The sequence below is a fragment of the Octodon degus genome, unplaced genomic scaffold, assembly GCF_000260255.1.
Source record: "Octodon degus isolate 3935 unplaced genomic scaffold, OctDeg1.0 scaffold00021, whole genome shotgun sequence".
Taxonomy (NCBI): domain Eukaryota; kingdom Metazoa; phylum Chordata; class Mammalia; order Rodentia; family Octodontidae; genus Octodon; species Octodon degus.
The window spans coordinates 9,114,913-9,138,154 of record NW_004524597.1 but is presented as its reverse complement, the minus strand read 5'-3'; the positions used below and the strand labels follow the sequence as shown (position 1 = coordinate 9,138,154).

The 23,242-nt window shown below is 49.0% G+C and overlaps 1 protein-coding gene across 2 annotated transcripts in view; it reads left to right on the top strand.

Annotated features, from left to right (window-relative positions):
* Nucleotides 1-23,199, top strand: part of Kctd5 (potassium channel tetramerization domain containing 5) — a 28,871-nt gene extending 5,672 nt beyond the window's left edge. The window contains exons 2-7 of one of the 2 annotated variants that reach the window (XR_002820420.1): nucleotides 7,060-7,168; nucleotides 8,759-8,850; nucleotides 11,057-11,152; nucleotides 13,182-13,307; nucleotides 19,781-19,954; nucleotides 23,005-23,199. Coding sequence is in view for 1 of the 2 variants with exons in the window: in XM_004627847.2 (XP_004627904.1) it covers nucleotides 7,060-7,168; nucleotides 8,759-8,850; nucleotides 11,057-11,152; nucleotides 13,182-13,307; nucleotides 19,781-19,810 (453 nt within the window). In the remaining variant the exon portion in view is untranslated. Of the gene's footprint in view, nucleotides 1-7,059; nucleotides 7,169-8,758; nucleotides 8,851-11,056; nucleotides 11,153-13,181; nucleotides 13,308-19,780; nucleotides 22,223-23,004 lie in introns of those variants that run through there. The other variant, XM_004627847.2, reaches the window with a different exon arrangement.
* Nucleotides 23,200-23,242: the final 43 nt, after the last annotated feature.

Genomic DNA, 23,242 nt, shown 5'->3' with positions numbered 1-23,242 from the left:
CTGAAGTCCAAGGACTCCTTTCCAGGGAGGTGGCCTGCCCCTTATGAGAGTAATGCCATGTTGACAGTCAGTTACCCAGAACCCTGACAGCCAGCTCCCACTCTCCACCTTGAATCTCACTAGTAGTTGTTTCCTCTTCATTCTGCATGCCCTAAGATGTGTCTCACCTCCAAGTGCATATAGAACATGAAGGATCTCCCTGAAGAGAAGCAAAGTGAGCACATCGGCTCTGCTGGGCCCCAGTGTGTGTTGGGTGAGGCCAAGGTACATCGGAAGCAGTAGCCCTGGCATCAAAGGCCTTGGGTCCATGCCCCACTTTGCTAATCAGTTACCTCTTGCAAGCTTCTCAGGTTCCTCATTTGTAATTGGTGATGTCTAACATCTTTTCTGGGTCCATAATATAGTAAATCTGTATAAAGTAGAAGTAGAAGTAAAAGTTTTGTGTATAAATTTGAAGTAGTCACTTGAAATGGTTTTCTCATTTGGTTGGTTGTGGATGTTGATATGCAGAAAATTCCATTAATTTAGATTCCAGAGAGGAAATTGGATAGTATTCACCCCACAGCTTTGTTTCACAATACTTTGCCCTCTTCATTTTATCTCTTCTTCAGTGGCCTTACTTTGTCCCTTGCTAGGGGTTGCTGCTGGTGGTTGCAGTGGTCGTGGTAGCAGTGTGGTGGTGGTGGTGGTGGTGGGTGCTTCTGAACCCTGGGGCTGAGTGGGAGGAGCTAGGGACAAGGAAACACAGATCAGCACACTACTCACTTTAGAGTCATACCTTAGATCCAGGTGTTCTCCACCCTCTTGCCTTTTGCCTTTTTCAAAATTGAAGCTAAAAGGTGTGCCCTGGAGGAATACGAGTGACACAGTGCTTGGAGGATTGCTCTCTTCAGTGTGTGCTGCTTTCTGACCAGAAAGAAGCACAGGCTTAGGAGGCTCATAAGGGCACCCTTTCAGGTTTGTTTGTAGAAGTCATGTTTTTACTACCCTGATTTAGGGCCACTGGTTAGGGGTCTCCTGGGAGCATGTGTGACATAAGCCTGGCCTGATCTTTGCCCACTTGTCCTCTTGGGAACATGTTTGTGGATGCTTGCCTTAGCATGGCCAAGATGCCATCTCTGAGGCTAGAAGCCTCCCTGCCCAGCCCAAAAGCTATCAGCTTGGGCTCAGGGTTGCTTCCCCTTGGATTGGGGCTCAACCTCTGTTTACCTCACTTAGTGCCAACTTAGGCATCAACAGTGCCCCAGCCAATGGTGTGGACTGATGGCGCATGCACGTACGTACGTGTGTGTGTGTGTGTGTGTGTGTGTGTGTGTTGGCTCTCACTGAATGTTCAAAACCAAGTCCAGTGATTCTTTTTTTATGCCTTTGAAGGGAGATGGGTATTTTTCGAGCCAGCACTGCCACAAGTAGGTCAACACTAATTCAGTGAAAAGTAGAGAAGGAAGGTCAGTAGAGGAAAATGATTTGTTGAGAAGCAGCTTAATTCTGGCTCTTCTGCAAAAAAAAAAACCCTTCCCACTGTACAAATATAGCACATACTTGTTATATAAATTGTGGAAAGGACTGAAAAGAGGAAGGAGAAAGAAAGACCCCACGTGTCTGACCATCTAGCCCAGTGCCATGTCTTGGCCTGTTTCTTAGCTGCTTTTCAGAGTCTGTTTGGTTTTACAACTGTGACTGTATGTGTGTGCACCATGATTGTTCTTTCCACATGTCCTGATTCTTGGAGCAGGATCCTGAAATGATCCTCTGCTTTTGCATCAGTGAGCTGAAGACTCAGGTTTTGAATTTGGGGTGTTTTATATTTTCTGTTTTTCTCTGCTTTTTTTTCTCTTTATTTCTGTGTTAGGATGGAGACCATGAACTGCGTTGCCAACATCAGAATGCAGGTACAAGGGCCTCAGTCCTGTTAGTTGCCACATTTGGGCCACTCGGCATGCTCTGTAGTGTAGAGTGTTTCCCTGACAGAGCCTAAAGCAGCACTCTTTCTGTCCAGCATGCATTGAAGTGGGATCTAGGGGTGGCTGGTGGGATAGTGTCCTTTGTTTAAGCTCCAGGCCTCCCTGTAGAAGTTGAGATTCTGCTTGTGTAGACTTTATAGTTCTGGCCTTAACTTTTGCCTAGGTGGCCAGCATGTTTTCCTAAGGAAGCCCACCTAGTTGAAAGGAGCCACCAGAAGAAATAAGCCAGAGAGTCCTGATGTGATGTACCTGTAGAAAATGTTTTTCTAATTTCCCACAAGGGGCTATAGTTGCATATACCAATTTGCTCTTTAGCTTCTGTGAGCCTTCACACTGCTGGGATTGAGTACAGGCAGCCTGGAGCAGGCCTAGATGAAAGCTTGTTGGCCTCAGTCTGGAACAGAACCATGGGAGATGGCCGTAGCCAAAAGGCCAGGCATGACAGAATTTGGAGCTCTCCTGGACAGACCTAAGGGTCTTCAGTCTCAGCCTTATGTAATGTGGGAGGGGTAGCTGGTGACAGGTACCCTCATCCAATGTCCATTTTGTAGAGGCTGTCCAGGCAGTGGGTATGCCAAGAGGTTAGCCAGGTTCTAGAATTCCCTTTTGAAGTTGCTCCATGTACTTCAGGTGATTTATCCCTGAGCCAGCAAGCATTACTCCCCTGCATGTGCTGTTCCCACTGAGCTCTGCAGCCCTGCAGCCCTGCATACAGGTCCTGTGCTAATAGTGGTCTGCGTTAATTTGCCTAAGGCCTCCTTGCTAAGCCTGATTCCTTCTGTTTCCATGGTGCCTTCCTTCTGAAGCAACACTTTCCTGCTGTTTCCATAACATGTTGTAGCATTTCTGTAGGCTGCACCTCAGCAGCCCAAGGTCCTGGTACAGGCCCACATGGTGCATAGGGTTGTGCTGGGAGATGGGTCTGGGGCAATCTTGCTCTCCAGTCTTGGCTCCAGCAAGGTTGCTATACATGTCTTAGACTCCTTAAGTCTGTTTTTTTCTGGAAACCTCCAGGAGACTGGTCCTTTAAAGTTGGCTCATAGGGACAGTTAGATAGCTCAGTGGCTTAAGTGCCTACCGGGCAGGCACAAAGTCCTGAGTTCAATCCCCCCTATCATAAATAAATAAAGTTGGCTCTTAACCTGGATACAGGTGGAGATCCCCACACAGTACCTACTTGTTCTTCCTGAGTGGCCAGGTATTAGGCACAGAGGCCTCATCTGCCACTTCTAGTGTGTACAGCCCAGGATGTTCAAAGTCTCCATTCCCAAAGTGGATTGCTGCAGCCCTAGGGACAGATAGTTCATACTCCAGCCAGAGTCTGATCTCAGGCACCCTAAGAAGATATTATCACCCCACTGGTGAGTTTACCTGGTTCAGCCCTACATCCTATGTATTGATTTGTGTTGCCCCTTCCCTGGCCAAGGTGCTCTGGGCTAGGAGGCTAGACCTAGGGTAGGAATTATTCATAGGATCCACCAACAAGTTACATTTAAAGAGTACATTCAGTGAAAAAGCAAGCCCCATTGAGGCTTGGGAACGGATCTGATCCTGCTAATACTCTGAACACAGCTCAAGCTCTCCCCTTTTTCCAAGGTTTAAAAGCCTAGTGCTAGTGCTAGTGCTGGCTTGCCCAGTGTCCATGGTTATTCAGGCAGCTGGTTGCCCTCTGGCCTGTGCATTGCCCCTTTCTGGCCTGCCAACTTGTCATCTGCTGTTATTTCTTTGTTGCTGTTAACTTGCTTGTCTCTTCTCTTCCATTCCTTTTTCCTTTCCAGCTTGGGAGGCCTAAGTTGCCATTATGTCTTATGTACCCAGCGTATTAGTGGCACTCAGTAAACTTCCTCCTCCTCTGTGGGATCTCAGTACCTAACAAGATGCCTACATTGTCTTGATTAAGTGGTCCTTGCTCACTAACCATGCACTGCTGCAGTGCCTAACACCATTAGCAAATGTGACACATGGGCCTTAAACCCCTATAGTCCCCTGGTGATTATAGCTGCCTATGAGATTCTTTCTGTTCTGCTTATGGGATAACTGAGAAGTCAGAAACTGGAGTTTGGGATGGCCTGGTCTTAGGCCCATAGTCTAACCTCCTAAGGCTTGGCTCTGATGCTCTGGACAGCCTGACAAGGGTGAGCCCTCTTTCTGCCCTTTCCATCTTTGCCTTCTACCAATGATCTATTGAGGCAGCGCAAGCCATGAATGATTCTTAAACCTGACAGTGTACACAAGTCACGTAGTTGGCTCTTCTGTAGGAGGGGGAAGTCCTCAGAATCCACAGAAGTCCTCAGTCCAAACTATGATGACACTGGTCCTTTTTAGTCTTAAGCCATTTTGTGGAAGGTGGTGGCCCCATTCTTCACAAGGAGTGGGGTAGTGCAAAAGTGTCCCCCCTTTTTGGAAGTTGGCCCTTCTGGTCCTTTGCTCCTGCTTAGAAAACTGAGGTCCAGCAGGTGAAAAGAAGAGCTAAGAGGGCTAGGCTTACAGGGATAAAGGCCAGAGCTGCAAGGTGGAGAAGTCTAGGCCATGGAGGCTGGCATTGTAGTAGAAAATGCCCCACCTCCACCTCTAGTATAATTCCATTTCTTAGTTGCCCAGGTAGTGGTTCCTGTTCCAGTTGTTATTGATTTCTTAGAAATGGCTAAAGGGCTGGCCAGATAGCTCAGCGGATTAAAGTGCCTGCTTAGGCAGATGCAGGGGCTGGGGGTTCGATCCCTGACCTGCCATGCTGGTCCTGCCCCTGGGGCCTGCTGAGATGGTGATTGAGACTGGACATGGTGGTGCATGCCTGTAATCCCAGTGCTGGGGAGGCCGAAAAACATAGGAAGGATCAATAGAAGTCCTATCTGTGTAGTGAGACCCTGTAGACCCTGTACTAAATACATAAAGAAAAAGAAATGGCTGGTCACTATGATGCACATTGTATGAACCAATCCCTAATTGGAAGTCCATTCTGCCTCTACTTTCTGCTTGCTTATCCCATATAAGCCCTAGACCACCACCAGAGATCAGGGCCTGATATTTTGGGAGTGATCCTGATCAACACCCATCGATGTAAATAAATCTGCCTCCAAATCTTAGGTGTCATTTCAGTGTCTCTGCTTGCCATTGCAGCATGTCCTTAGAAGGGATGAAGTCAGAGGTCTTTGTGAGGTTGGGACATTGTCATGGGTGGAGCAGGACCCACCTTGAGAGAAAGGAATATAGAGGTTCTGGGGCACAAGGGCTCTGTGCCTCACATATGAGGCACGGAATTTAGATTTATCTCTTTAAGAAAAAGCAGGTTTTCATAGTTTTTTATTTAGATATTGGGAAGGAACCCTTGAAACCAGTAGGTTTTACCTCCTAGATAGAAGATGGTGTCCGTGAAGAAGAACCCTAATACATGTGTTGTTTTGTGCCCAAGATACCTCCCCACCTTTAGGCTGTGGTGCATCCATAAGAGTCAGGAATCTTGCTGCAGAAAGAGCCAGCGCTGTCCTCAGGACTGAGCTAGCAAGCTGCTCCTTTGTGAGGTTGGGAGCAGGGAGATGAGCACAACATTCTGTGCCCTTTGCCTGTGAAGAGCTCCACAGCAGCCTCAGGATCTGAGCCACCTCTCTTGATCTGTGCAGTCATCTTCCCCACACATACCTATAGGTCTTGGTGCTGAGAAAGCTGGGGTGGTGCCCTCACCTCAGTGGAGACCTCAGTCTTAACTGTCTGCCCAGGGCATCTATTGGGACAGGTACCAGGCACCAACCAGGGAAGGCCCTGCCCTTTATTGCCATGCTACTGGATCACATATTGAGTCCCTGTAGTACCCAAGTTTTGTTGGACTCAGCAGCCCCCAAATTACATGCAGCTGGTTATGGGCCTAGTCTTTGGCGGGGAATGACAGAAACTCACTGCCCCAACCCTCAGTAGTCCTTGTAGCATTTGTATATTGCTCACCTTTGGTGGTTCCAGTGCCCTATGGCCTCAGCCAGGTCTGTGGTTCCTTCATCTCGAATGTCTGTTTCCAGCAGGGTCATGTGGTATGATGTATCTACATGGGGTTGTGCTTGTCCTGGCTGGGCCTTGGAAGGGCACGTATACCTCCTGGCAGGTAAGGCCACCAGCCCTCTGGGTGACCTCAGCTGGCCAGCCATGACCTCAGTGGATGAGTAGGCTGGCCAGGTGCAGGAGGAGTACCTTTTGAGCAACTGCATCATCCATCTACAGACCATGAGCCACAGGTGAGGGCTCCTTCAGTGGTCATAGTCACTGGGAAAGCCCTGAGTCTGCCATCAGCAGAAAATGAGGCTCTTCTCATGGTGGTAGACTCAGGCTCAGTTGCCGAAAGGTGCTGGCTTGGTGCTGGCACTGCTGCTCCATAACCCAGCCTGAGAAGGAGAAAGGTGGGAGGGAAGAAGCCTATGTGTTTCTTAGAAGTTCAGCCCACAGTTGGCCTGTCATGGGAGAGCTTCAGTGGAGGGAGGCTAGTGCTTTAGGTCATTGCTACTTGAAATCTCACCTTAAATGCAAACTCAGGGCCTTCCATAGAAATAGCTGAAGCTTGTATTAGACTCAAAGAAAAAAAATCAGTGAAGTTTGTTTGTTTGCTTCTGTGTTTTGAAATAAGGTCTCCCTGTGTAGTTCAGACTGCTCTTGAACTCACTGTGTAGCAAGGCTGGCCTCAAACTCACAACAGTCCTTCTGTCTCAGCCTCTGAAGTGATGGAATTATAGGAGTGCACCACCATGCCTAGCTAGACTTTGCTTTGAATCTCCAGGTACCATGCATATGAGTATGTTTTGGACTTAAAAGAGCTGTGGATAACCCAAATATGACTACTGCTCTGGATTTTATTTGTTTTGTATGAGGTGGAGGTGCTTGGGATCCAGCCTAGGGCATTGCTGTCCTAGGCAAGTACCACACTGTTGAGCTACACCCTAGCCCCCAATTTTTTTTTTTTTTCTTCAGTGCTGAGGAGTGAACACAAGACATGCTAGTCAAACACTGTACCACTGAACTACTCCCCTTCCCTGATTAGTTCTGTTGAAATGACCTGGCTTTAGTCTGGATGCAGGAATTGTAATTCTGTGAATTACGCTGTTATATTTTTTTGTAGGATGAAACAGGTGCCTATTTAATCGACAGAGACCCTACCTACTTTGGACCTGTGTTGAACTACTTGAGACATGGAAAGCTGGTTATTAACAAAGATCTTGCAGAGGAAGGTATGTTGTCCTTTTTTCATAGAGAAGTTGGCTTTGGGTCTGGGAACTATGAAGATACTGGCTAGTTGACTTCTATGTAGACATTTTGAGCCAGAGTCATATGCTAAGCAGTGTGCCTCAAGCTTGCGGCTGGGCTAGAGTCTTGGGTGCTTCCTCTGAAGACAAGGCTGATGGCTCTTGGGCTGCTCTGTCATGATTCCTACAGGACTTTGGGTGAGGCCCAGTGGCTTGTGAGGATTGCTGTGAATAAGGGTCACTTTATAGACACCCTTTTCGAAGTATTTGGTTAGTTCTGCAGGTGTGGGTGGGCTCCACCTTTTTTTCACAGCTGCTTTGGCTCCCACAGCCTGAGGCTATGTGTCACAGATACACCCATGGTGAGCCTTGGGGGTCCTTGCCCTTCTTCCAGGACAGCTCTGGGTTAGCAGGCATTCTATACTATAACTGTGTCTCTGCCTCTTGTGCTGGCCACTGCATTGCTTCCTGTCAAGGCTGGCCTATTGCATAGTAGTATTTTGGTATTAGCCCAGAACAACAGGACCAGGCCAATGTAGTGTTGCATGCCCATAATCTCAGCACTTTAGGAGGCTGAGGCAGCAGGATTACAAGTTCAAGCCCAGCCTGGGCAATTTAGCCTCTTAGTGAAACCTCTCTCAAAATTAAAAATTAAAGAAGGAAAAGCCAGTGGTTATTTCTAGAATGCCCTAGAAGAGTCTAGTCCCTTTCTTGGACCAGTTGGTCTATACAAGAGTACACAGGTTTTCTTCCTTCAGCTCCTTCCCTGTCTTCATTTCTTTTCTCTGGCCCTGTCATCCTTTTGTGCTCATGTACCTCCCAGCTTACTGTCCTGTCATCTGAGTTGTTGCTTAGCTTAAACATGGAGACATAACTCTGCCTTAGGCTATGTATTCCTTGTGCATATCCAGTGGCAGCTTACTCCATGGGATACCCTTTCCTCTCACCCTGTTTGGAGTATACAACTTCAGGCCTCATTTCCCATAACTTTCCATCTTTCCCACGTTGCTTTGCATTGACCTGAGATGCTGTGGCCTAGATATGGCTTCCTTTGGAGAGGCTGAAGAATTGAGCAGAGGTTCTAGACCCACAGGAAATCCCTGAAGCTGGGCCCTGGAAATCTGCCTTAGGTATCTGGGAGGTTATGAGTTTCTGAGTGTGGAACGTTGCTGATGGCAAGCTTTGGAAAAGGCAAGAGAGCTGTGAGCAGCCCTCAACCAGCCAGCCTTCACTTAAGTAGGAAAACTGAGGTGTGAGTGACTCACACATACACATCAGGTTCTGATGTCCTGGCCTATGGCATAGGATGTAGGTCTCTAGGCTGCAGAAGAAATGCACCAGTGACTGCCCAGTGTCCATGGGATCAGCATAGCTTGTCTGCTCTGCATATCACCTGGAATGATAACATCCAGAATGTAAACATCATTGTCTGTCATTTTTGCCCTCTGTCCCTGCTGAGCACTATGAGCTACAGATCTGTGAGGACATTAGGATAGGCTGGTCATGGAGATGGGAACAGGTGGGAAATGTTTGTTCTTTTATGTGGTGAAAACTTGTTATTTTCCTCTGTTCCAGGAGTGTTGGAGGAAGCAGAGTTTTACAATATCACCTCACTAATAAAACTTGTAAAGGACAAAATTAGAGAACGAGACAGCAAAACATCACAGGTGAGGCAGTAACTTATATGTAGGAAGTTTTCAAGCCCAATGTTGGCACAGCTGTCCTTTCTCTCTGCTGAATGTGGACCATAATGTCCTGTCCTGTCCTGGTGCCTTCCAGCCCCTCTTGTAGCACCTCAGACAGGACCCATGTACCTCTGCCCATCTCACGGAGCCATGTTCCAGTGGGAAAAGACGGATAATGTAAGGCACGCTAAACCTCTCCTATTAAAAAAAAAAAAAAAACAATTAGGTAGCTGCATGGAGAGGGGGGTTGGGCACTGAAGCAGAAGAAGCCTAGTAATGGGAATGGGAGAACTAGAGGCCTCTGATGGGAGGGCATCCAGGGAGGGGCAGCAAATGCAAATGGTTTGTAGCCATTGTGGCTGGAGGAAGGGCAGTGATGAGCTAAGAGGTAGACAGAGCAAAAACTGGGATCTGTGCAGGTACCAAGAGGACTTGGGTTTTCCTGAGTGTCAGATTGTGCTCAGGAATGGTGCCACGTGCTTTCTGCCAACCTTGCTGAGCACAATCACACATGGCCACAGTTAGTGGTCCTGCTACTGTCCTTGAGGCTAGTGCTGTCTAGGATAGAAGCCATTTAGCACCTTCTGAGGAGGAGGCACCAATCACTCTCAGGAACTGGTCTTGTCATTGTACCAAAGTCTGTGCTGGAGACCAGCTGGTTCTATACCCTGAAGAATAAGGTGAAGTAGGTTTCAGTAGTGCTTTGTGTTCAACCCTCTGTTCTCCCTACCCCCATAATGGGCTTTCCCACTGTGCAGATAGTAACCCTGAGCCAAAGTTCCCTGTCCTGTAGAAGAGCACTAAAAGAAAAGAGGAGCACTAATGGCCTGACCACTTACTGTCTTGTCAGTTATTGGGCCACCAGAGAGTTATACATGTGACCTACCCCTAGCCTGCTCAGCAACAGGGAAAGGCTTAGGGAAAGCCTCCAGTCTACAGGGCAGTAACAGATCTGAGGCACTCCTTGATCCCCTCATTTGTACATGTGGTCTTTTTCTTTAATCTTCCATCCCACAACTATATGAGCTAGGTAGGCTGCATTGCACCTTCCTGTGCTAGTGTCTGCCTACCCAGAGGCAGTACAGACTCTTCTCAAAGGGCCAGGCCTCACAGTAACATATGTCAACCAGTGCAGTTCACTAGCAGATGAAAGGGACAGCAAAGACAGCACATGACTTTGTTACCAGGTGTCACTGGTACAAGTCACTCCAGAATGCCACATGACCTGGACCCTCATCTATCCTGTATATGTTGTCACCCCCTCCTGTTGTATCAGCTCTGGGAAAGCAGACCCTGGTCTCACCTGGCTGCCTATGTGCCAAGGACCAAAGCTATTGGAACCCAGTGCAGAAACTTCCTTGGGGCTTCAGGAGGCAGATGTGGTCCTGGGATGCTAGGTCTGTGTCTGAGCCATGACATATGACAGCTTTATCTAGGTACAGGAGCAACCTATATTCAAGCCTTCCTGCTAGGTCCTTTCCAGTGGTCAGCATTGAGACCAGTATGGCCCCATGTAGAACAGAGGCTGATGTTCCTGTGTTTTTATACAGCTACAGGTGCTGTCAGGGGTGTGACTTTGTTTTTCTAATTTAAAAGTAGAAATAAAGGGCTAGCGAAATAGCTCAGTGGACTAAGCACCTGCCTTGCAAGTGCAGGGACCAGGGTTAGATTCCCCAGTCCCTCATGGCACGCTGGCCCCGCCCCCAGGGTGTGCTGAACCCACAAACAAGTCTGGGTGTGGTGGCGCATACCTGTAATCCCAGCACTGGGGAGGCTGAAAACAGGATCACTACAAGTCTGAGCTGTGTAGTGAGACCCTGTACCAAATACATAAAAACGAAAAAATAAAAATAATAAAAGTAGAAATAAGCCAGGCATGGTAGTACATGCCTGTAATCCTGGCACTTAGAAGGCTGAGGCAGGAGAATTGTTACAAGTTCAAGACTAGCCTGTGCTGCAAAGTGAGCTCAGGGCCATCCTGGACTGCTTGTCAAGACCCTATCTCAGAAAGACGAAAAGAAAAGAAAAATATTGGCAGGGTGGGGATGAGACAGTGGCACATGGAAAGGGAGCTCTTGAGGTGCAAGTTATCTGTGTGGGTGTGTGCAGAGTGGTTCTGGGCACTGAGACCTGTGGAACATGACTGGGTCCTTTGGCTTGGTGTGAGGTGTGGCCCTTGTCCTTGCAGGTACCCGTGAAACATGTGTACCGCGTGCTGCAGTGCCAGGAGGAAGAGCTCACACAGATGGTGTCCACCATGTCTGATGGCTGGAAGTTTGAGCAGGTGACAAGCTGCTGGCTGGTGCTGCCACTCCAGGGGCCATTGAGAAAGCTGCTCCAGGACATTCCTGGAGACAGTGCCTTTGTGTCCTTAAGCCCTGGCTTCCTCAGCTGGCCCTCACCTGTCCCGGCGCAGTGATTGGAGTTTGGGTATGGAGGTGCGACTGTTGAGAGCCCCACCCCCTTCCAGGGGTGTCATGTGCTGCCTCAGGCCCTCTGGGTGTGAGGTTGCCCTGATGAGCATCGATGGCCAGGCATCGTGTACACACAGGTGGCTCTCGTATCCCTGCTGTTCTGAGGGCTCGGGTGTGAGGACCTGTGGGCTGAGTTATGCCTCTCACCTCAGAGTCTATGTTGTCCCTTCCATGTGACCTAAGGACCAGATGCTGAGAAACTGCTGTCATCAGTCCTGGATCTGTTACCTTGGTTGTCTTTGTTTGAAATTGGTACACTGTGTCCTCTTTTGCTATCTATCTTGTGACTTTATTTATTTATTTATTTATGTGTGGTACTGGGAATCAAACTCGAGACTGTGCACATGCCAGTCAGGCACTTGGGCTGCTGAACTGTCTCCTTGACCCTCTTGTGACTTTTTGAAGGGAGTGCAAAGAGCATCCTCTCACAAGACTAGCTTCAGGACTTTGTCCTTGGCTGTCCTGGATAATTGTAGACCCATCCCACAGGACACACCTCTTCTCCCTTGATTCCAACCTTTGTACAGTCATCCCTGGGGACATTTCCGTGCCACCAGTTTATTCTGGTAAAACCCCAAGTGCTAGCCTAGCGTGGTAGTATATGCCTGTAATACCAGTACTCAAAAGGCTAAGGCAGGAGGATTGCTAAATTCAAGGCCAGCTTGGGCTATATAGTGAGTTCAAGGCCAGCCTGGACTATACATCAAGATCCTGTCTGAAAAAAAACCAAAACAGAACAACCCCAAGCCCCTGAGTCATATAGTCTATTAAGAAACATTTCTTCCCCAAAGCAGAGCCAGAGGTATAAACGTGCTTGGGGGCCAGGTCCTTGTGAGATGACCAGATCCAACTCAGGGTTACTCCACGAGTAATGAGGCCACAAGGTTGCCTTGTGAGAACAGTCTGGCAGAATGGAGATGTGTTTCTTCATTAGCGCCCCTCAACCCTGTTGCCTGGGCCAAGGCCAGCATCCTCCTGTCTCCTTACCTGCCAGGGCCCCCACTGCTGCAGGTGTGACCACTCACTGTCAGGATTCCTGTCCTGACCTTGCTTCTGATATATAGGCTAGGGCATGTTTTGATCACTCGCTGGCTCAGAAATTCTGCCATAAACATTCTTATTGTATTGGTAAGTTTCCTTTTAATTAATTTTGTGTTTAAAAAACAAAGTACTTGGTAGCTGTGGGCTAGCTTTGTCTAACCTGTATGGCTAAAGCAGTAGCACAGCCTGAGGTCACTGTGCTGTTCCTTTTGGCCTGCTGTCCTGGAGGCCATAGGGCAGGTTGCAGTGGTAAGGGTGTGCCCATAGATCACAGCCAGCACACAGGTCGAGGTCCAGAAACCACAGCTATTGTTCGGCCCTCTTGGTCTTCAGAGCTACCTGACTTCCACCTGCCTTCCTGCCAATGCTGGGCATAGTTTTGGGGTTGCTTGCTCTGAGCTGGGAAGTAGGGTCAGTACACAGAGGTCCTGTTTCCCAGGAAGGACCTGCTGGTAGCTGTGGGGACAGGCAGAATGCCAAAATCAATACCTCATGATGTGCATCACAAGATCTGGCCTTTTCTGTCTGTTGCAGTCTCTGGGGTAATCAGTCAGTGTCCCCTGTGGGCCTGACTGGGAACTCTGAGAGCAGCTTAGCAACCTGTAGAGCAGAACCTGTCCTGGCATGTTGTGATTGAGAGGAAGGAAGTATAGGTGCATTCTTGAGGGTTCCAGGGGTCTGCTTCCTCCAGCTCATCAGAACTGAAGCCAAAGTCACCACTGACTCCTGAACCTTGAGTTTTACCACAATCATCTTCTTGGTGGGGTGCATGTGACCCTGGCTGTGTCTCCTTTCTAGCTGGTCAGCATTGGCTCCTCATACAACTATGGAAATGAAGACCAGGCTGAGTTTCTTTGCGTTGTCTCCAAGGAGCTGCACAACACTCCATACGGCACGGCCAGTGAGCCCAGCGAGAAGGCCAAGGTGAGTGCTGAAGGATACTGCTCCCAGCCCTCCTTCCAGTAGGCACACTTTCAACAGGTTGTGCTTTGAACATGCTTCTTAGTGCTGCATCATTGTGTCCTGCTGTTCTTGCCAGGCTTATAGCTACTTGGCTCCGAGGGGGCTCAGGGTCACTGGCAGGACTGTGACCTTTTGGCCAAGCAGCTGGTCCTGTGACCAGATGTTGGTCTGTGCTTCCTCAGCACAGTTGAAGAGCTGTTCTTGCAAGTCCCCCAGACTTGTGTTGGTTCTGCCATTGTGCGTTGCTCTCATAGGAGACCCAGGGGCCCTCTGTTCCCAGTAGACAGGCCCTGTTATGGGAGCAGTGTCAGCCCCTAAGCTGGAGTGGGTTTCCAGCATCAGCAGCCACTTTAGCCATGTCCCATGATTCCTGTAGTATGTGGAGGAGACTGTCCCATAGTCCTCCTATTTTGGATTTTTATTTGTTTGTGAGACAAGGGTTTACTATGTAGTTTAAGCCTTAAGTTCACTGTATAGCCCAAGGTAGATTCTAACTTGCAGTGATTTTCTTGCCTCAGCATCCTAAGTGATAGGATTATAGTCATGCACTGCTGTACCCAGTGGTCCTGCTCTTTTGCTGTGGGGACCAAGCTCATTGTCTGTTAGGAGAGTGGTGGCAATACAGGGTTTGGCTTGCTTTGTTAGCTTTCCAATTAACCCCATGGCCTACCCACAAGATTGTTATGGTGGCCTTTCTTTTTCTTTCCTTCTTCCTTCTTTTTTTTAATATATTTGGTACAGGGTCTCACTGTAGTGATTCTCCTGTTGTTAGCCTCCCCAACACTGGGATTACAGGCATGCACCATCACGCCATGTCTTTGTGGCCAGCTCAGTGCACCTAGGGGCGGGTCCAGTGTGGCAGGTGGTTCTGGGATCAAACCCCAGTCCCTGCGCTTGCCTAAGTGGGGACTTAGTCCACTGAGCTATCTGGTATGGTGGCATTTCAACTGACATGTTTTTCCAGTAAGGCCCTTGGGTGAACAGATGCACTGGTCCCCCTGACCTTGGGCTCCCAGAGAGATACTCAGATGGTAGAGCTGTATAGTGGCTAGAGAGCTCTGCAGCTAGCTGTGGGTCACCCAAAAGTGTATAGTGGGAATTGGCTTAGCCAAGGCTCTGGGCAGCTGGCTTGGCCTGAGTCATGGGCCCACAATAAACTGGTGAGGGCCACAGTGTTTTGTGAATGCTGAGTGGAGCAAGCAGAGGCCACACTTGGATCTTGGAGGCTTGATCTTGCCTCCTCTCCCTTCCCCTCCCCTCCCTCCCCTCCCCTCCTCTCCTCCCCTCTTCTCCTCCCCTCTCCCCTTCTCTGAGCTAGGTATTAAGCCCAGGGCCTTGTGCTCTGGAATATTCTGCTATTGAGCTACATCTCCACCTAAGCGCTCTCGCTCTCTCTCTCTCTCTCTCTCTCTCTCTCTCTCTCTCTCTCTCTCTCTCTGTGTGTGACTATGGAGTGATGCTAGGGAGTGTTGAGCTACAACCCCAGCTTGTTTGTTTTTTCGTTTTTAGTTTTGGAGACAGGGTCTTAGAATGTAGTTCAGGCTACCTTGGAACTCACTGTGTGACCCAGGCTGGCTTCAAACTTGCAATGATCCTCCTGCCTCAGCCTCCCAAGTGCTGAGGTTGTAGGCATGTGCTACCACACCCTGCCACACCTCCTTTTTTTTTTGGCTGGCTCAGGCTGCCTTCAGGGCAGGTCTGGTATTACAGCTCCTTTTTTAATTTTAGGACAGTCTCACTAAAATGCCCAGACTGTCCTTGAAATTGCCATATTCCTGCTTCAGGTTCCCAAATAGCTAAGATTACAGGTGTGGGTTATCACACACCCAGCCAGGTTTTAACCAGGGACTCCATGGCAAACAGATCCTTGGCCAGTAGCCACCTATCCAAATCCCTTTAAGCCTTTTGTGACCTTTGGGGTAGAAGCTTGGAAACTGATGGGCAGAGTCACTCTTTGTTCCAGGTCATGCTGTGGCAGCATCTTACTACTGTGAAGTTGTGTGTGTGTGTGTGTGTGTGTGTGTGTGTGTGTTAGACTGATGGTGTGGCCTCAGCCTCTTGTACCCTGCCTCTGGCCTTCTGTCTCACTGGCCTTTCTTCCACTGCCACCTTGAAACTCAGGATGGTTTAAAGATGGGCATGTCCCACAGTGCTCCGCAGCAAATTGGGAAAGCTGGGATCTCATGCCAGATCCCTGGCCAGGCTGGGATCCACCTGCCCTTCACCTCCCTGAGAGACCCTGAGCTGAGTTGAGGGGAAACACCACTTTCTGTCTTTGAGCAGTGACGAGACTCTTTTATAAATTGTTTTATTTTTAGAAGCTTTTATTTCTGCATTTACAGTTTTCATAACACAGCTCACCAGGGCCCATTTCCTCCAGTGGCTTGTCAGCTGCAGAATGGAGACATTCTGTGCTGTGAGGAAATGCCAGCACGACCCCAAGTCCCTTTGCTGTTGGAAGTGTGGCCTTGTTTCTTTCTCCAAAAATATCTGGCCCTGAAGTGGGGCAGCCTCGCCAGCTTCTAAGTGGGGCAGAGGCAGTTTGGAGGGAACTGAGGCAGGATCTGGAATCTCTGGAAGCCATGCAAAGTCATGGGGCCAGATCTGGAGAGCAGTGATTTGGCAGTACCCTCCACACAGGCTGCCCACAGTTCTGAGAGCAGAAAGTCACCTCAGGGCCTGTGTCTGTTGACTGAGGCCAGTAGCTGCCCTGTTCACACTGAACCTTGTACATTGGTGCCTTCTTTAACATTTGTGCCAAATGAGAGCAAGAGGGATTATCTCCAAGAGGGACTACCTTGGTCTCTAATACAGGAGGCAAATTTAGGATTAGCATACCACTCAGGTTTAAGAATTCCTTAGAGCACTCAGAATTCACCCAGAGTGGTTAGTCTCAGGGTCACCTTTGTCACAGAGGACTTCAACTACAGAAGACACTTGGAGACATAGGAGCCTCTCCAAGAAGTTCCATATATATGTAGCACTGTCAACTAGAGAAATCCTACGTCTCAGGTCTAGCATGTTTCTGGGGCTCCATTCTACCAGATGACTGATTGGAAGATTGATTAGTCATTGCTCCTCCCTTTGTCAGTCAGCAGTGTGGTTCCTGGTCCTTGGTAGACAAAGGACCTCCTGTTAGTCAGAATGTTCCAGGAGCCAAGGCCACCAAAATGGCCTCCTTTAGGACAGGACCTACATGGGTATTGCAGGGCAGGTACTCTCTGTATGTCTTCTTCTCCTCCTTGCTGCATGCTGCCTGCCATTACCAGAGTAACAATGAAGAGAAGGGGCATCAAGACCATGATTCAGATTAAGTTTAAATGTCATGGTGAGCTCTGTAGCCCTTCAGATTGACCTGTCAGTGTAGTCTCCTTGACCTCACAACCTCAGTTGACCCTTTGCCTCCAACCCCTCTTCCATGTGCCTATCCCCTGCTATAGTTGACAGAAATCTGATAGATGTGCAGTAGATCACAGTAGGGTTGCTTGTAGGGAACTGGGTTGACCTTTGGACATTGGGCATGGCTCTGTTAGTGTCTGCTGCACTGGGACTTCATAGCACAAGGATTGGGGTGTTTGCTGAGAGAACCATTTGTCAGGCCAGACATGAATGTTCAGTGTGGATACGGAGGCACCTGGGCTTGGCAGTGATGCCCACTCCAGGTGTCAGCCCCTGAGGGGCAGCCTTCCTGTTTTTCATGAGACCTGTCTTGGATGCTCAAGCCTCCTTGGCCTGAAACACTGCTGCCATGTTCCAGGGTGGTGATCACATCTGCCTGAGCTTGGACAGCTCCTCAGCCTTCCCTACTTCAGGCTTTTCTCACCTTCCATATCTTATAGGCCAGACTGTGTCAAATTTGGCTGTTTTATCATTTTAGCAGGGATCACCTGGTGGCTCCCTGACACTTGAGGAGGGAAGTACAGGAAGCAGACCAGGAGTGAGGCCAACCCACCTCTGTGTTTGTCCTGCAAACTGGAATATGGAAATCCTCACCATATTGCCTGGGACCAACCAGTAGTCTGGGAGCATAATGGCACTTGGCCAAGCAGTGTCTCAGGGCCTGAAGGCCCAGCAAGGGATGGTCTAGTCTGAGGGCCAGTGCCTGTGTGTGCAGCCCCCAAGTTAAGAAGTATCTGTTTCTGTTAAGTGATTATAAATGCCTACACAGTAGCCTTAGTTTTGCCTCTTGAGCCTCAAAGCAAAAAATACTTATCTGGTCCTTTAAGATAAAATAAAGATATATTAAATTTATGCCAATTATATTAATGTAATACATGCAAAATAAATTTCTTTTTTAATATGGGGTCTTTTCATGCTGTCCAAGAAGGAGCTGAACTTGTGGGCTTAGGTGATCTTCACACCTCAGCCTCCTAAAAAGCTGGGGATACAGAATGTGCCACCATACCCACCCAACTCAAACGTTGTCATTTAGTTGTCATAGTGGTACATGCCTGTAATCTAGTAGTCTGGGTGACTGAAATAGTAGGATCACAAGTTTGAGCCCAGCCTGGGCAATTCAGCAACTTAAAGTTTTAAGCCTTATCCAAAAAAAAAAAAAAAAAAAAAGGATGTAGCTCAGTGTACAGGTTCTCAGACTTAATCCGTAGTACTGGGAAAACAGCACTGAGTTTTTTGTTCGTTTGTTTTTTTAATATATTTAGTACAAGGTCTCACTGTGTAGCTCAGACTCGTAGTGATCCTCCCATGTTCAGCCTCCCAAGTGCTGGGACTACAGGTGCACGCCACCACACCCAGTCTCAATGGCAGTCTCACCTCGCCCAGGGGGTGGGGCCAACACGGTATGCGTAAGCAGGCGCTTTATTTCACTGAGCTATCTGGGTGGCCCTAAAAAGCACTGGGATGGAGGGAAAGAGGGAAGAATGGAGGGAGGGATGGATGGATGGATAGCTAGCTAGCTTGATAGCTTGACTGATTTTTGCCCTTTTTCAATCTGTGTCTGCAAAATGAGGTGTGTGGCTTTGTTATGAACAAAGGAGTGTGGCTTTGTTCCTCAATGGGAACATCCCGTTGAGGAGCTCAATAACTATGTGAGCAGCAGTGTCTCAGCTATACCTTGCCATGGGGGAAAACTGTGACAGGCACTAGCTCAAGGTGTTGTGGGATCCACAGGAACACAAGGGAGCTACACCTATACACAGATTGGCTGGAGGCGAGTTGCCTGGAAGATCCTGGGGACTTGGGGGCTAGCAGGGATCCTGAGGGTGAAGGAGCTTTTTTAAGGCCGCTCCCTTCCCAGTTTAACCCCTAAATCTGCCTCTGCTCCAGAGGTCTGGGCTATAGGAAGATGGCAGGGCTGCCCGTGAGAAGAGCCCTGGGGCAGTCTACATATCTAAGCCTGCCTCTTAGACTGCCCTGGTTCCAGCTTCCTGGGTACTCTAGCTAGTCTTTGTCTCTCGTCTGGGGCCTCTTTGGAGGAGGTGGTCCTGGTGGGAGTGTGCCAAAGGCAGGGTCCCTCTCCAGGGTAGTACTGTTACAGGCCCTGAGAAATTGTCAGGCCACCAGTCCTATCCCATTGCTTTGCTCAGCTCAAGGAGGGTTGCACTGCTTGATTGGGGGAAGTGCCCCTTCAAAGCACAGAGCCATTGAGGGACCAACCTGGGGACAAGTGGAATGTTTGGGGTTTCTGGAGAGCTGGGAACCCAGCAATTGGACCTGGCCTTTGAGTATCCTGAGAGGGCATTTGTTCCACTGCTGTAGGGGGTAGGGTAGAGATGCTCACAAAGGGGGACTAGGTGCTTCTGGACCCTCCCGCAGGAGTTACCAGCCCTAAAGAATCCTGCCTTGGAATTAGATTCGTCCACTGTCCTCCTGGCTCTCTGGCCTCCTATAGGCCAATTTTGTGGGTTTGGCTTAGCAGTATTTGCCAGGGCCCCAGGATGTAATGGGGCTTCCGAACTCCCAGCTAACTTGGTCCTGCACAGCTGGCTATACCTGTCAGCAAGGGAGGCTGAGCAGTGCCATGTAGTCAGACTTCAAGAGGGAAAGACTGGGTATAGCAGCAGGGAAAAGCAGGCCCTGCCTGACTGCAGAAACTGACATGGAGGGCATGGCCCAGGGCGACCCACACTTGGGAAGGTTTCCTAAGGTCAGGTGGATGTCTTGAGTTACTTCCAGGATATAGGGGTGGAGTTGGGGGTATGGGCAGACCTAACGTGGACTGTAATGTGAGGGTGTGGACTGGTCCAACAGAGGAGGAGTGATAGAGAATATAAAGGTCCACTGGCTAAGCAAAGGCAGCTGTGTAGCAGCAGAGGCCCACATGCCTGCAGCTGGGCCTCTGTTCCACAATACTGGTCCCTTGGAGCCATGAGCAGTAATCCTTTTGCCACCTACAGGTCTGCTGGTTCTGGTCTCTGGGGCAGAGCTTTCAGCCAGGCCTGAGTTCTCAATTTTCTGCACTTGCTGTTTTTCAGATTTTACAAGAACGGGGCTCAAGGATGTGAGGACAGTCTTGACAGCTGAAGAAATGATTTACCTTTTCCCAAGATACAGTGAACTGCCATGTCCAGGAAGCTTGGCTGTGAGAAGAAACCTGCTTTTGATCATTTCTTTAGAGATCTGGGTGTGGATCCTTTTTTGCTTTGGAGGTGGGTGGTGAGAGACAGCCCAGCTGTCAAAGACAAGCCATGCCCATGGGTAGAGGGTGGGCTGTCTCTGGGGGGCCTGCTCTTCTTTTCAAATGTCATGTGGGACTGAGACAGGATGTTCCTGACCAGCCATGCAATCCTGAAGGTTATTTCAAGGGCAGGGCTTTTGGTGCTACATACACAGTCTGCGATAAGTGACCCAGACCTCAATGGGAAGAAGGGACAACAGCTCTACTGACTGTCCAGCACACCATGGCTTGGGGTCTGGGTGCCTGCTAGCCACTCTGTGCATCAGGCTCTCAACTTCAGGCCAGGGAGGCTGCTCTGCCTCTGGTGTGATCAATTGGCGGTTTCTTTTGACCTCGGCTAAGGCTGCCAACAGAGGTAGCCTCCACATTGCTACTACTTCCCGGGCACCTGCTCTGAGGCCAGGCCTCCTTTTAGGCCAGGCTTTCCTCCTGGCTTTGTTGGCTGGACAGTTGATGCTTCTCAATTTGTATTTCCCAGGCAAGAGAAGTTTGTAACCCTTTTTTAAGTGTGGATAGACTACCTAATGTTTATACTTTTCAGAAATGCCTAAAAGTGTTGCTAGGTTTTGGCTTGGTCTGTTAAACCAGTTAATGGGAAATGGAAATTTTGCCTCGTCCATCCCACTTGGTGGCTCATGGGGAGCTGGTGCCCACCAGTGCCTTTGTTGCGCCCGGGATGGAAGCTGGGGCGGGAGCCCATGCACCTGGCTTCTAGAGCTGACACTCTGGGTCACATTGAAGCTCGGGATGTTTACAGTGCATCACATATCTGTCTGTGTCTCTCTTTCTCTTTTTCTCTGGCTCTCATTTTCTGTATAACTATGCAGTTCTTCTCTGATGTTTCTGGTGTGTTTTGAAACTATATGACCTGCACAGCTCCACCTACCTGACGTGACTTGGACCCTACTGCTCGCCTGCTTTGAAACAGACCTTTCTCAGCTGGCTGTAGGGACATGTCTGCCTGGGGACGTGATCCAAACAAGCAAGCTCTGCTTTCGACTTCTGGTTTCCCAAGGGAGCTATGCAAACTGACTACAGGGGCTGCCCACCTGCAGCCTCGAGGCTCTGACACTGGCTCATTTCAGATGTTCCTGGAAATCTCTTGCCTAGTCCCTCCCCTTTCTCCTTTGCCAATAACCTGATTAACCAAGTTTTCCAGCAACTAGGACTTACCTCCTTTCATAAAGTCTCTTGTATGTTGTTAAATGTTTGGCTTAAAAGAATTCATGAAAACATTTTTATAGGGCAGGAGTAGCCACTGGCTGACCCAGCTAAAGGTGGCCCCACTGTTGGCTGTGGGGACATATTCTGGGGAGCTACCGGGCACTTACATTATTTGATTTATGACCTTGACTTACAATAGATAGGCTTTTCTTTTTTTAATTTAAAAATATTGACTTCACAAAAGTTTATTCTAAGGGGGTATTTATACTTTTATACTTTTTTAGGTATCCGTATTTTATCAGCTTACTGTTTAATGTCTAAGTTTCCCCTGGTATTAGCAAATAAAACTGTGTATTTATGAATGAGCCCAGCAGCTGTTAGTGTCTTAAAATACATGGAGAAGCTGCAGCTGGAATCATGGTTCAACTGCTCGAGCCAAGATACCCCCGACAGGACTCTGGTTTCAGCTTCAGAAGTCCAATATAGCTGGGTGTAGCTAAGGAACCCATTGTGCCCTGAAAGATTCAGCTCTCTGTTTGTCTGCTGCTACCAGTCAGTCCTATTTCTAAGCACATGACCAGCCTACCCAGGGCTTTGGCATGGACTGTCCTACCTTCCCATTGTAAGGTATGGGTTAGGGTCTGCTTGTATGGGGACAGGGTATGGGCTTTTGGGTGTCGTTAATGAGTGCGTACATAGGGGAGGGGTTTAAATTCTGCCTTAAGAGGTTTTCTGGTGGCAGCTAGGACCTGGTTGTGCCCTCTGGCCTCTTGGTCTCATACAGCTCTGGGTGCTCAGAAGAGCCTCTGTGTGGTCATGTCCTTGGTCAGAGCTCAGAGCATGTCCCATCAGAGCTGAAGGCTACAAAGGAGACAGGCCAGAGCCCTTGGCAGAAGAGGCACCCTGTCCTCCTAAAGGCAGACCTGTCTGCCATGGAGTGTCTGTAGAGGGCCAAGGGCCAAGGGCCAGTTCTGGCCCCTTCAGAAGTCCAGCAGAGCTGGGCATAATGGCACACACCTGTAATCCCAGCATTCAGGAGGCTGAAGCAGAAAGATTACTGTGAGTTCAAGGCCAGTCTGGGCTACATGGTGTGTTCGAGGCTGACCTTAACTACCTAGTGAGACCCTGTCTCAACAGTAAATAAATACATAAATAAATAAATAAATAAATAAATAAATAAATAAATAGAAAAATAGAAAAATAGGAAAAAAAGAAATCCAGAAAAAAGCAGGAGAGAGGCAAGGTTGAGATGTGGGTCCTCAATGGCTGGCCTTCTGGTTCAAGCCTGGGGCCTTCTAGGACTATGGGAGCAAGAACCATAGGTTGGCTAGTATCCTGAAGCCTGCCATGGGGCTAACGTCCCAGTATTGCCACCTGGGGTCAGGTGTGGGGGTCTCTAGCATTGGGGGACCCCCTTGGTTTTCGCCTTTTGCATCTCCTACCTGCCCACCTTTGGAGCACAAGAGGTGATGTCTGGCAGGGTCATTTTGCCCTCAGATCATCTGGCCCCACACCTGTTCCTGGGCCTGAGCTGACTCTCACCAGGAGTCTTGAGGCTAGCAAGGGCTCATGGCATCATTTTCCTTCCTGTGACTTCATAGGCTGATTGTGGTACCTATGGAGGGAGGGAGGGAGGGAGGGAGGGAGAGAAAGAGAGCAAGAGAGAGAGACATGTGCTTGTGTACATGCATTCATAGATGTGGGACAGCACACATATGGCTGTTCTGGTACCACCTGCCCCCGCTGAGGGTGGTTGAAGTGGCCTTCCACGTTGTCTTGTGTGAAGGAAGGCTCCAGCCCAGGCACTCCACCTGGCTGCCTTGTCCATGCCAGCAGCTCCCTTTAATGTTCTTACAGCTGACAGCCCTGATGGCAGATCCCTGGTAACTGCCTGGCAGATTTATGGAGAGTTCTGAGTTGTGCCCTGACTCCAGGGTGCAGAAGGGAGCCTGCGGCATCCTGAGCGCTTCTCTTCTACAATCTTCTCATAATACTGAGCTTGGTATAAGCTGTGAATTGCATGGAATAAACTTGTTTTCCTTTTCAACTTCTGGTTCTATGGAGAGTTTTCCCTACCTCTTGTGGACAGCTGCCC